This window comes from Nerophis lumbriciformis, linkage group LG10 (genome assembly GCF_033978685.3).
Source record: "Nerophis lumbriciformis linkage group LG10, RoL_Nlum_v2.1, whole genome shotgun sequence".
Classification (NCBI taxonomy): Eukaryota; Metazoa; Chordata; class Actinopteri; order Syngnathiformes; family Syngnathidae; genus Nerophis; species Nerophis lumbriciformis.
The window spans coordinates 18,215,464-18,229,572 of NC_084557.2; the positions used below are offsets into that span (position 1 = coordinate 18,215,464).

Sequence of the window (14,109 nt, forward strand, 5' to 3'; positions counted from 1 at the left end):
CATGAATCAATTTAAGTGGACCCCGACTTAAACAAGTTGAAAAACTGATTCGGGTGTTACCATTTAGTGGTCAATTGTACGGAATATGTACTGCACTGTGCAATCTACTAATAAAAGTTTCAATCAATCAATCAATTGCTAACTCTTGATAGCGATCTATCGTGGTAATTGTTGTTGGTAAACGAGACAATGAGAGATTATCATCATATCATCACATAACATCTCTGCCATGTAAATGCTGCCTTATTGCTGGGTTGGCATTGCACATGAGAATCTGTTTTTAATTGTCTTAACCTGTAAAAAAAAAAAATAATATAAAATAGACATATGAATACATGTAAACTAAGAAGTGAGGGCGCCAGTGTGTTGCTAAATGTTTATGTGCTATATTACCACAGAAGGCATAATGCTGTAAAAAGAAACCAAAGGTAGGTCTGAGCTACTACGCAGGAAGGTGAAAATTATACCGTTAGGGCAATAAAAAGTTAACATATTTGTTGCACGTTGTTGTTCTTGCTTCATGTTCACAAAAACAAACAGTTTTGATTAGAGAGTTTGAGTGCCACTCAGAAATTATTACGATTGGCGAAAAGGACACTGAAAATGTGCAGGAAAGTTGCATTATTAGACAAAGTTGTGAGGCCGTGCATAATTTTCGGATATTGGTAGAATTTCCGTGAATTGGTGCAATTGCACCATCACAAATTCCTGAAGGGACTGTCTTATATTCAATGGTGAAGACCAAAAGGCGGGCTCACATTACACCAGTTTTAAAATATTTGCATAGGCTCCCCGTGTGTTTCAGGATCAATTTTAAGGTTCTTCTTACGGTTTATAAATATTTTTATGGTATAGGGCCTTCTTATCTTTCAGAATTGCTTTTACCCTACAAACCTTCCCGGGCCCTGAGATCCTCCGGCACTCATCTCCTAATTATTCCAAAAGTCAGGACACAAAGTCAAGGGATGGCATCTTTTCACCATTATGGCCCCCGTCTATGGAACAGCTTGCTGGAAGACCTCAGAGCTGCAGAGAACATTTATGTTTTTAAGAGCAGGCTTAAGACCCACCTTTTTGATTTGGCTTTTACCTAATATTTATTATTTTATTGAAGTCATTTTAGTTACTTTTTATCATATTCGTTGTGCAAGATTTTATTTACTTCTATTTATTTATTATATATTAACTGTATATTCATTTTATTTTTATCTTTTTTATTTATTTATTTATTATTATTTTTCTTTTTTTTATCTTCATATGTTGTACTTGAATTTTATCCTTTAGCTCTACTCATGGTTCTTACTATTTCACAAGTATTATTTTTACTTTCCAATGTTCCTCAGATGAGCCATCTGTCTGAGGGGTTATCCGCCGTGCTTGTGGGGGCGCTTTTGTGTCAGCGTCCTGGTGGCCATGGTCTGATGACCTCCTGGTGCAGATGGCTCCTGTGATAGTGTTTACTCACATGTCTCCTCTGTACTTAGCCATGCATTCATTTGTTCATATAGTTGCATATGTGTGTGTGTGTGTGTGTGTGTGTGTGTGCGTGTATGTGTGTGTGTGTGTGTGTGTGTGTGTGTGTGTGTGTGTGTGTGTGTGTGTGTGTGTGTGTGTGTGTGTGTGTGTGTGTGTGTGTGTGTGTGTGTGTGTGTGATAATGGGGGATATGTGTCATTGGGGTATTGTTTTTAACTTTGTAAAGCACTTTGCGCTGCATTTCTTTTATGTATGAAAAGCGTTGTATAAAGTTTGATTGATTGATTGATTGACTCGATTGTACATGTCAGCCTGATTTTTGGCCTATGTAAAGTATATTTGCTCATCAAACTCACCTGGCTGGGTTTGAGGAAGTTAAGGCTAACGTTGGGGTAACGTGTGGTAGGATCCACGCTGTACTGACTGAAGTTCTTGCTGACATTTTCTGGCGTCGTCTGGGGCAGTAGACGATAAATACTCTCCCTGAGCGAAGAGGAGATATTTCAAAACAACAAGTTAACTTAATTACTAATCCAATGTGTGAAATAGCTTAAGTTAGAACAAATGATGGAAACAGACTAAAAAAAAAAACAGGTTCACTTTGTTATATAAGAGCACACACAGCTACTGCAGAGTCAGGTTCCGTTAAGATCCTCTTATCCTATTAGCAATAACAAAGGTGTGACTGATGCTTAAAATGACAGAGGCACATTTCCTAGTAAACCACTTTAAGATTAAGGGAGTGTGTCTGAAGAGCAGTGATACATGTGTGTTTGTGTGTGTGCACTGGCAGCTGCGTGTTCCAATTGCACAAGTGTTTGCACGCAAGCGCAATAACATGTCAGACCAAGTTTGGTGTGACTCCATCATTGTTTCCACGTACTAACCTCTCAGCCAGAACCTCTAACGGCATTTTTCCCTGAGCCCAGCTCTTCACCATCCATCCTGAGTCCATGGCTGCCAGGAAACCACGGGCAATGCCAGTACCCATGGGCCAAAAAGGCTGGAGACAACAGCACATAAAACAACCAAATATGGTCACAAAAAAGCCAAGAATGTAAAAACTAAACAAAATATGCAGTATACTGTGACGCAAGACAAAAAACTGTCTTGAAAGAGCTCTCACCTCTAATAAGCTGTCTCCCACAAGCGCCACCAGTAGTTTGTGGTCATTGCGCTGACGAACCATGGCGGCGTTCTCCGATGCATACATGCAAGTAAAGTCAAACATGGCGACATCAGGCTGGCCGTAGTGGTTAATGGCAAAATCGAGTGAGGGCAGCTGGTGGTTTGTTGAGAAATCTGCAGCTTCGCGGGCGTAAGACAAAAGAGCGACCTGGTCCACATTCGCTCGCGACAGCAGCAGCTCTGTGTCTGCATAGTCCTGCAGGACAAAAATGAGGGATCAGGTAAGAAGTCGAATACATCATTAGTTTCGAAAGTGGCTAAATACATTTATATTGTTCACTGCTCAAATCCACTGCAATGTCATCCTGTCAAGTGCCAGACATCTGTCAAACAATGTGTACAGAAAAGGGGTGAAATGATTTGTTGACAAAAATCAACAATAACATTTGTCGCCGCCAAATTCATTTGTCGATAATAGTCTGTGACGTCATTGCTTGTGTTTTTACGAACGAAAAAGAACATGTGCGAGTTGGCGCAACTGGTGACCAGTAGCAGGAAGAAAAAGACTGGAAACAACAACGTACAGTACAGGCCAAAAGTTTGGACACACCTTCTCATTCAATGTGTTTTCTTTAGTTTCATGACAAAAAAAGGTGAAATAACTGAAAACATGTTTTATACTGTAGTTTCTTCAAAATAGCCACCCTTTGCTCTGATTACTGCTTTGCACACTCTTGGCATTCTCTCGATGAGCTTCAAGCACACCTGTGAACTGAAACCCATTTCAGGTGACTACCTCTTGAAGCTCATCGAGAGAATGCCAAGAGTGTGCTAAGCAGTTATCAGAGCAAAGGGTGGCTATTTTGAAGAAACTAGAATATAAAACTTATTTTCAGTTATTTCACCTTTTTTTTAAGTACATAACCCTGCATGTGTTCAATCATAGTTTTGATGCCTTCAGTGACAACCTACAATGTAAATAATCATGAAAATAAAGAAAATGCATTGAATGAGAAGGTGTGTCCAAACTTATAGCATGTACTGTAAGTGAAAACATGGAAAGTATGGATCCGAATATTTTACCCTAAACACGTCAAGGCTGACCTTGCTTTTCATGGCAATATGTCTGTGATACCGAAGCATACAGAGGCATGTCAGACATGTGGAAGATGCGTTTTTAGACTGTTTTGGTAAGCAGTTAGCTACCTAACAACAGAGACAGAGTTGTGTAAAAAATTAACTAACTATAATTTTAGCCAAAGTAATAGGTCTATATACCTTTGTGGATTTTTCTAAACACATTATCATTGATAAAAGCCCTTTTCTTTAAAAGGAAGCTAGCTTTGGTGTTTCTTTCTTTTGTTGTTATTGCTGCTTTCTGACTGTCCAAAATTACAAATTGCTACTTTGTTTTTAATGGGCCTGTTTTTAAAGCCTGTCGGTGTTTTAAAATGGCCAAAAGTTTGATAAGAGTTATTATTTTCTAACAGCCTAATGAGCAGCAGTTACGGTATGACTAAATATTTCTGAATGAAAAAAGCATCTTTTTTGTTAGTTAACACGTGCCTAAAAATATACTCAAGCTGAATGTAAAAAGCAGATTACTAAATTGGGGCCACTGACTAGGCGTACGTGTCATGCCTGAACACGTCAGACTTGTTATATTGATTTCCTGTGTTTATAGTTTTATTGGTCTCAATGCTCCTTCCTCCCTGTTTTTTCCATTTCCTTAGCACTTCCTCTGCCTCTTCACAGTCAGCATGGAGTACTGATTAACACACCTGCCCCTGTTTGGTGATTAGGATACAGTACTTGTTCATTGTATGTTGTTCCATGCTAGTTGCTGTTTTTTTACCCATCACCTTTTCCTGGCTGTGCTAGCTAAATTCTTTGTTTTTGTTACCCCTGACTGCTACTTCAGCAATCCATTTGTGTTTTCTGCCTGGTACTTATCAAAGTGACCGTTTACTTTCAAACACCTCCTGCCTTTTCTGCATTTTGGAATCATGTTGGCGCCAACTACCATACAAAGACTTAACAATACGCTTCATAAGCCAATAAGTTGACAAATCGTGAAGATAGTCGATGATTAGTCATCTATCAAAAGTCATTAGATGCAGCCCTAGTACAGAATAGTAAAAAAGGGCAACTCATAATAATTACCGTATTTTCCAGACCATAGGGCACACCGGATTATAAGGTGCACTGCCGATGAATGGTCTATTTTCGATCTTTTTTCATATATAAAGCGTACTGGATTATAGGGCGCATTAAAAAAGTAATATTATACTTTTTTTTTTCTAAATGTAAAACACTTCCTTGTGGTCTACATAACATGCAATGGTGGTTCTTTGGTCAAAATGTTGCACAGATGATGTTTTACAGATCATCTTCAAGCCGCTTTCTGACAGTCGCTTCAGGATGCGCCGTTTTGTGGGTGGTCTTATTTACGTGGCTCACCTTTGGCAGCGCCTTCTCCCCGTCATCTTTGTTGTAGCGGTGTAGCGTGCAAGGACGGGAGTGGAAGAAGTGTCAAAAAATGGAGCTAACTGTTTTAATGGCATTCAGACTTTACTTAAATCAACGGAGCAGCATCTCCTCATCCGGAAACAACAACAAGGCCGGAAATGTGTCCCGTGAAAAACAGTCCAACCGGAATTCTCTAATAAGTAAAGTTCCTTGGATGAATAATATAAACTCACTACAACGGCATGTTTTAGCGCTTTAATGGCGAGTTTACTGACAGATATAAGTAAGAACTTTACACTACTTTATATTAGAAATGGCAACAGCGGAGGATGAATGTCCCATAACAAGATGATAGAGAAAAATAAGAAACCTATCGACTACGGTGTCACCACGGACCACAAAGGCGGACGCGCGCAATTTTTCAGGATTTATTCAGATCCCAAGTACAGATCAGCAGGTACCAGAAGGTAAGAAAAGTTGCTTTTTCATAATATTGTGAAACAAAACGGCAGGTAATGTCTTACCTTATACACACACCATAATAATATTCGTATGTTTAATGCGCCGACAATCCATCAAGCGGTGCGGCTTCATGGCTTTACAAAGTCTAACATTTTGATAGATTTTTGAGCGCCGTGTGTAGTAATGCTCTATATTTTCAATGGAACATATAAAATGTTGGTGTTGTTTACTTGAGTCATATTGCTATCATATTGTAGTCTACACATATCTCTTATGTTTGACTGCCATCTACTGGTCACACTTATCATTACACCACGTACCAAATAAAATTGCTTCGAGGTCGGTAAGCAAAACCAGAATTATTCCGTACATTCATACTGTAGAGTTTTGAGAAAAAATTGTTCTGGTAACAGCATTATATGGTAAAGTATCATATAATAAGTAATAAATTGATGGGATATTTTGATAGCTCTTCCTTTTACATAATCAACCCTTGCCATAAATCCCTGCGTGACCAAGGGAACTGAACATTTGCGTGTGAGGTGAACTGTCTTACTCACAAGACAGTTCCTCCAACATGCACATCAAATCACTGCATGTTTTAGGAGTGACATGTTTTCATAGGGGGGGTGAGAGGCACATTCTTTGGGATTCAAGCTCTTAGGGTGTGTATTGCCAGGCTGGTGCTGGTAAAGGTAAAGAGCAGGGTAGTGGAGGTTGTCAACTGTGGTAGATGTGTTGAATCAGGATTATGAACTCGCTTCTCTCCTGTTAATATTTTGTCCTCTTTGCTGCAGAAGAATCGTTTTCAAACGTTGAGTTTAAAAAAAAGTTATGATACCTAAACTTTAGTGGTTATGCATTTATACAACATGTTTTGCAAAACCCTTTGGCATCAGTGCTTCTATATGCCGCGAACCGTTTGAAGTAAGACTGCAAATTGTTATTTCAAAACAACCTTAAGCTGGTTTATGACCTTACTCCAGTGCATAGCCATGGCACACCTTTAGCAATGTTTGCACAGGAAGGCAGATATGTGTAATGTCATTCTGCATTCCTGTGGAAGTGGGCTAGTGAGAGGAAATGGAACTTTGATGTATTGCAAGGGGCACAAAGAGTGAGCAAATGTGCTTAAGTTGGCAGTAGAGTCCTGGTGACAGTTGGCTTTGTTAGACCATTAGGATGGTTGCAGTGAAAACACAGAAGACTAAAACTCTGTAAAACAATGTCAGCCTGTACGTGCGTGCAGCTTTTGTTTCTCCTTGACAGTGTGAATATTTGGCAATTCCTCTCACAAACGTTCAGCTCTTTGATTACTCACATGCAGAATGACTCCTTTCTCTAGCAGGCTTTGTTTCTTGGCAGTCATCACAAAGTAGTGTGTGTCATCCTTATAGTAGACAATGTTTTCCAGGTCAATACCTAAAAAGACCAATGGAAAGACTGTTACATAGCAAATAAAGTGTTTCTCTATTACAGCAGCAGTCTGCTATGCCGTATGCAGAGGACAAGGGAGGCAATTATGCGAAACAGAGCACCAGGACAATGTCATGTCAGCAAATTAAACAGAGTTTTGGACTGACAATTTTGGAAGCACAGACACAAGAGATAACTGGAGGCGTAACTACAAATAAAGGTTTGTAATCAATTATACAAGATTCTAAGGTGACCTGCTACATACACACACCTGTTGCTTCTCTGAGGTCTTGAAAGAACTTCTGATTAAATATGAAGGCGACGCCGCTGATCTCTTCAACTTTTGCCTCCGCTGACGTGTTCCTGTTAATGAAGTTTGCTGTGATGGCGATAGCAAGCTTTCCACGAAACTCCTTGCGTCGAAACCCTAATTAGAAGACAATGCAGAGAGTTTAAACAGAGCCTGAACAACCTAACGCCATGTTTTCTGCAATATTCAGGTCATGCACAGTATGCTTTGATACATACTAAATACAGAGGAATTCACAAATTTAGTGCCAATAAAACATTTTGTTGAATAGGAAATCTCTTAAAACAGTGGTTCTCAAACTTATTTCACCAAGTACCACCTCAGAAAAAACTTGGCTCTCCAAGTAGCACCATAATGACAGTGGCATAGTAGACCTAAGTATTCGTTAAAAACAAAGCAGAGATTTTATTTAACAAATATAATAAATATTTTGGCCACTGTAACATTACACACAGTTTAAACAGTAACAATGTGCTTAAATATAGGAAAATAAAACACTGTACTTTAATCAAGTGATTTTTTTGCTGTACCACTAGATGGCGCCCGCATACAACTAGTGGTACACATACCACAGTTTGAGAACCCCTGCCTTAAAATAATTATTATAACTATACAGTGGAACCTCGATTTCGGAACCCCTTATTGTACAAATCTTTTGATTAACGAACAGCAGACCTAATGAAAATATGCTTTGGTGTACAAACGTTGTCTTGGTGTAGGAACTAGGAACGTTGCAGAGCAGCCATTTAGTGCCTGAAAGCACATACATTCTGGGCGGGCTGATCAGTATCCGGTACTTACTGCTTATTCGTTTAGCAGAGAGCTGCTGTAAGCAACTTTGCTTTTGTGTGTGTTTTTTAGCCTTTTTACAGCATTTTCCTACTTTTGCTAGCTCGATATACGTCCAAAGATAGTAACAGACAATAAATTTGAGGTTTGAAACATTAACAAGTATCCAGAGCATTGTCAACACTGTTTGTAGATCCAGGTTTCACTCTATATTAGAACTACAGTATTGCTTGGATTCAAAATGACGTCATATCTGGCTCACTACCCGCTCATTGAATACACGTGGTGGTCAAGCCAGCGTCTGTTCTCAATGGGTACTGGGAAAATGCCCTGTGCTTGCGTTGTTTTCGGCTGTACGGACCATTTCAATCGCGAAAAGAATAAACGTTTCTTCAGAATTCCTCGAGATGTAATCAAGAACGGCGGAAGAGTCCAAGATTTTATGCAAGATGACACATAACACCCTTTGAGTACAAGGGAGCACAGCCAAAGCATGCACGGAGTTTGCAGTGACCACTCCGTTAAAGGCTTGTTCGATATACTTTTAACGTTTAGTGTTTCCCATAGGTAATATCTTCATATTATTTGTATTTCTTAAAACACATTTTTGCTACGAGTGTTCCATAAAGCACCAACTCAGCAAATCTAAATAAAATAAATCAAATGTGAGAAAACCTAAAAGAGTTAAGCTTTTACCAAAGGCAACGATCATAAATGAAGCTTTCAGCTCATACACTATGTTGACATTTATAGTTATATTTTGATAAAGATGGGGAACAATACGCATACTCGTAAACCGTGTGTGCAACAGCAAGGGCAGGCAACAAACATGGCAGTAGACACAAAGTTAAATCATGAAATGCAACCTTATCCGATGCATATTCCTCCACGAGAGTCTTAATACCAATTTCCTTGACCTAGCCACACACAAAAAAGTTGTAGACCTCCATGCTTTTCCAGGTTTCCATCTGTTTTGTAGAGTAGAATGATGTCTGGAGCACACAATAGTTCTATGTTTGGGAACTCCACCGACGAATAATCTTTTATCACTCGACAAATCTTTTTTTTTGATAAAGTATAGGGATCTATTCCATTGCATACTTGAATGTTTTGCTCATATTTGCTTTTTGCAGGAAAATATAGGGACCTTGTGTACTTCGCTAGTGCGCGCGCTGCTTACTGTACAACAGCCACCTTAGCTTTGTTGACCACCACTGGTTTTCACTTCCGGGAAGAAATCACTTGTCGGAATACAAGCAATATTGTGACAGAAAAACAAAAGTTTCAAGCAGTATATGCAATACTAGAAACAAAGGAGATGACGACTCGCCTGGTAGTGTGTTTCTCCTTCCGTCTGCTCCTATGATGACGTCAAACTCCAGCTCATTGACTGGGTGTGTCCTAGGGTGAACCTCGGCCCTCCAGCCTATTCCTGAGAACAGACACCGTATGTGTAATCAAATCGATATGCAACATAAGAGGAAGCTGAAGACAATGTTCTTTAACCAAAACATAATATTCATTTTCCTTTTTGAAAACAGTTTGAACTCACTTTCACTCTCCTGATCTGCAGGAGGTTCAATTAAACCCTTGAATTCCACATTAACATGGATTTCAATTCCCACGAGGAGAGCAACTTTGAGCAACATTAGCTGAAGCTGACGAATACCTACAACACAAAGACAATTAAACAATTGCTCCTCCACATAATGCACATCAATCAACAATGTATTTACTACTCACTGATATGATCAATGGCACCAGCGCAGAACTTCCCATGGAACTTCTTGGCCCCAAGGCCTCTGAGGTCCTGAATGGTGAATGGCCAAAGGTGCAACACGTTGTTCCTGGAGAAAGCGTCCCTCTTCTCCAACAGCACCACTTTGGCCCCCAGGAAGGCAAGCTCGATGGCTGTTCTCAAGCCACATGGCCCAGCGCCAATGATCAGACACTAACAACAAAATCGGACACATTATATAAAACAACAGTCATACTTAACAGTTGGATTTCATTTGAGAACAAAGGGGTCGCTGTTTAGTGTTAAGTGTCATGCATGTATTTTAGAAATGTTGGTTTCTTGTCAGTCCTAATAACCTTGACAGTCTCCATATGTAATATTGGTTTAAGAATTGAGAGATTGATAGAGTGCTGGCAATCGACCTCTCCAGATGTGGCAAAACTAAAATAGTAACAGTCATCTTATGTGATGGCGAACATAAAAATGGTCTATGCAAAATCACAACTATCGCCTGTTAGTGTTTAAAATCTGCATGGCTTACCTTAGAGTTGGTACAGGCACGGCCCTTCTTGTACTCCTTTTGGCTGGCCCTCTTGTCTAACTTGGCCCAAAGAGCTTTGGCCTTCCAGTAGTTGAGTTTGGATTTGAGCTTGTGGTAAAAAACCCTCTGATCAGTGGGCCTGACTTCCAGATGCTCACACAGCTCATGGAAGGCCTTGAGCGTGCCCTTGCATGTGGTCGCCTGGACAAAGTTGTCAAACAAGACATGGGATCGGTTGACCCCTTCTCCTCCAGTTGCACCGACACCTCCATCACCCATGGTCCAGACTCACACCAGGTTGATAGGGCCCTCCACCTTCCCCCCCTTACAGGGGTCCCTGAGTCTAACCCCAGCCCTGGATGACGCTGTCTGTTCCTCTCTTCGGTGGAGGATTCTAACTCCCTGCCTCAGGCATTTTCATTCTGTCAGGGAAGAAAAAGAAATAAACTCAATAAAGCTTCTATTGATGTGTACGGAACATTGAAAAAATCAGAATCCCATGCTAGAGTTAGGCTTAAAAGCTGAGAAAAACTCCAGTAGCTAAATAATCTAAATATGATTAAATACAATGTAAACAGCAAAAACAAATCACATTACTGATTTTTTTTGGCAGAAGAAAAAAAGCAAGCCTCGATTTTTTTGTTCCAGATCAAGTTACAAGGAAAAAACATGTCCATTATCCACAAACACTACAAAACATGATACAAAATTCTGGTCGTAATTATCTGGTTTTCACACACATGCACACACTTAGGGCCATGAGCTTTCGTTTTAAAGAAATCACACATTATTTTTGTATTATTATTATTATTATAAGACACATCATTGTCTGGTTATGTTTTAAAGACACTTCTCTCAGCCTTTCATCATGGAACGGGGGACAGTTGACAGAGGACTTAAAAAAACCATAATAATCCATTAAGTCAAGAAACACGGCACACTTGCAAAGACACATAATAAAGACAAGCCAAGTATTAGCACATTTGAATAATAAAAAAAACAAGCATATTGAGACCAAATAAACTGTACATACAGATTTTTAAGTTTTGACTTCATTGTACACATAATAATTGAACCCTAAATGGATATATGTAAAGAGTCAATGAATGTTATGTAATACTTAAGATTGTAGAATCTGTTATCTCCGTTACAGTTGTACTGGTGTTGTTGACTTCAGCTGCATCAAGTCTTTATGACTTGTGTCTTCTATTTCCTTGTAGTTAAGATGATGCTATCTTAATTGTTTGTCCAGTAGTTCCTTGATGTCTTTGACAAGTATTTAGGCTTCTTCTTCTACTTGTTTTATGGCAGGTAGGGCTGGTCAGTGGCACTTTTATTAACCCAGTTAGTCAAGATGGGTATTAACAGCACAGAAAAGAAACTGTTTGAGTAGCAAAGAATTACATAACTTGAATAAAATAGAAAAATATTCTTTCTACGTAAATTAAACAACATAGCTGTGCAAATAATACTAAATGTATCAAACATAAATAAAAAATAAATTTGCAGGCAGGCACTTTTTTAATTCCCAGTCGACGACGTAATGGACTGTCACACACATACGTTCAACACACATACGTACAACACACCTTCTGTGGTCCTACCAGACCACATGTCTGTGGTCAGCGCCAAGTAAGTGACTTGACTTAATTGTGCGACTATGATCTTGTTGTTTTTTTCAAAATGATTCAACTATAGTTTAGCCCCTCTCTATGTGCAATTTTAACTTTCCACCCACAGTCTGAATGCTTCTGTGTATATATATATATATATATATATATATATATATATATATATATATATATTAGGGCTGCAACTAACGATTAATTTGATAATCGATTAATCTGTCGATTATTAATTCGATTAATCGATTAATAATCGGATAAAAGAGACAAACTACATCTCTATCCTTTCCAGTATTTTATTGAAAAAAAACAGCATACTGGCGCCATGTTCTTTTAACTTGCCAAATAAAACAAGGAAAACGTTACAAAAATGCACACTTTTGACACCCCTGCTATAGATAATAAAAAATTAAATCTGATAAATCTATCTATAAAAAGCAGAGACTCTACGACGCATGCGCATTTATCACAACTCTCTTGCTCTCTCTGTCTCTCCCCCTCTCTCACGAATTCTGCTGCGTGCGCAATTTGTTGTGTTTTTAACCTTCTTAACCCTGAACGTACATTGAAAATACACGCAACCCTAACTCAAAATGCCGAACATTTGAGGCATTTTAGAAACACCGGACAGCCACGCAAAAGAGGACATGTCCGGTGAAAAGAGGACGTATGGTCAGCACCTAGCCCGGTTCGGTTTCACCGGACATGTCCTCTTTTGCTAGCATGCTAGCAGCTAACGAGCTACGATAGACTGACCATACGTCCTCTTTTCACCGGACATGTCCTCTTTTGCGGAGCTGTCAGGGCGGAGTTTCGTAAATGCCTCAAATGTCCGGCATTTTGAGTATTGTTTATACAACGTGCAGTAAGCTACTTAATATGTCTGTGTGGAAACTCGTTCGGTACACCTCCGCACCGAACCGAAACGGTTCGATACAAATACACGTACCGTTACACCCCTATTATTTTGATTATTGTTTCTCAGCTGTTTGTAAATGTTGCAGTTTATAAATAAAGGTTAAAAAAAAAAAAAAAAAAAAAAAAAACGTAGCTTCAGCGCATGCACATATAGATCCAACGAATCAATGACTAAATTAATCGCCAACTATTTTTATAATCGATTTTAATTGATTTAATCGATTAGTTGTTGCAGCCCTAATATATATACACATATATTAGCGATGTCCGATATTATCGGCCGATAAATGCGTTAAAATGTAATATCGGAAATTATCGTTATCTGTTTTTTTATTATCGGTATCGTTTTGTTTTGTTTTTTTATTAAATCAACATAAAAAACACAAGATACACTTACAATTAGTACACCAACCCAAAAAACCTCCCTCATTCACACAAAAGGGTTGTTTCTTTCTGTTATTAATATTCTGGTTCCTACATTATATATCAATTATCTTATTTTATAAAAAAAAATTAAAAAGTATCTTATCTTCACCATACCTGGTTGTCCATATTAGGCATAATAATGGGTTAATTCCACGACTGCATATATCGGTTGATATTGGTATCGGTTGATATCGGTATCGGTAATTAAAGAGTTGGACAATATCGGAATATTGGATATCGGCAAAAAGCCATTATCGGACATCTCTAATATATATATATATATATATATATATATATATATATAGTATAATATTTAAACAACACATTCAGAACATTCGTTCTCAGGACTGGACTGTGCATCTTAACTCCTTTTGCACTATTTTTCTTTTCTTTCCTTCCTATGTTTTGCATATTTATAGACTGTCACACTGATACTGGAGTTGCTTTTAATCTCATTGTACCTGTGTATAGTGACAATAAAAGGCATTCTATTCTATTCTATTCAATGTTGAAATATAAAGAGTAGAAATAATGAACAAAAATGTCAGCTACTGTCTTGTTGTAAAACACCAATGACAATTAAATGTAGCATTTAGACAGGCTATACCGTATCAAAAGTCACCACGTCTGCCACAAATCATGTGTGTTCTTAAATGTGTATTCCACCTCTTCCTGTTTTGATTTGGGGCTTACATGGTAAATAACTCAAATTAATGTGTTATCCAGATGCATACATTTGTCCAGATGTGGCCAAATAGACGCATTGTGGGTTTCTTGGATGTCGTCTACATCGCTAAAAGAAAAATCTAAAA

At 38.6% G+C, this 14,109-nt stretch overlaps 1 protein-coding gene across 2 annotated transcripts in view; it reads right to left on the bottom strand.

The window, feature by feature from the left end:
* Window positions 1-14,109, bottom strand: part of mical3a (microtubule associated monooxygenase, calponin and LIM domain containing 3a) — a 161,587-nt gene that overhangs the window by 70,027 nt on the left and 77,451 nt on the right. For both annotated transcript variants that reach the window (XM_061970130.2, XM_061970129.2), the window contains exons 3-11: window positions 10,329-10,750; window positions 9,793-10,000; window positions 9,602-9,718; window positions 9,380-9,481; window positions 7,222-7,377; window positions 6,856-6,956; window positions 2,602-2,859; window positions 2,363-2,478; window positions 1,832-1,958 (exon numbers count right to left, since the gene is read on the bottom strand). In XM_061970130.2, the coding sequence (XP_061826114.1) occupies window positions 1,832-1,958; window positions 2,363-2,478; window positions 2,602-2,859; window positions 6,856-6,956; window positions 7,222-7,377; window positions 9,380-9,481; window positions 9,602-9,718; window positions 9,793-10,000; window positions 10,329-10,607 (1,464 nt within the window). In that variant the 5' untranslated portion in view covers window positions 10,608-10,750. The remainder of the gene's footprint in view (window positions 1-1,831; window positions 1,959-2,362; window positions 2,479-2,601; window positions 2,860-6,855; window positions 6,957-7,221; window positions 7,378-9,379; window positions 9,482-9,601; window positions 9,719-9,792; window positions 10,001-10,328; window positions 10,751-14,109) is intronic.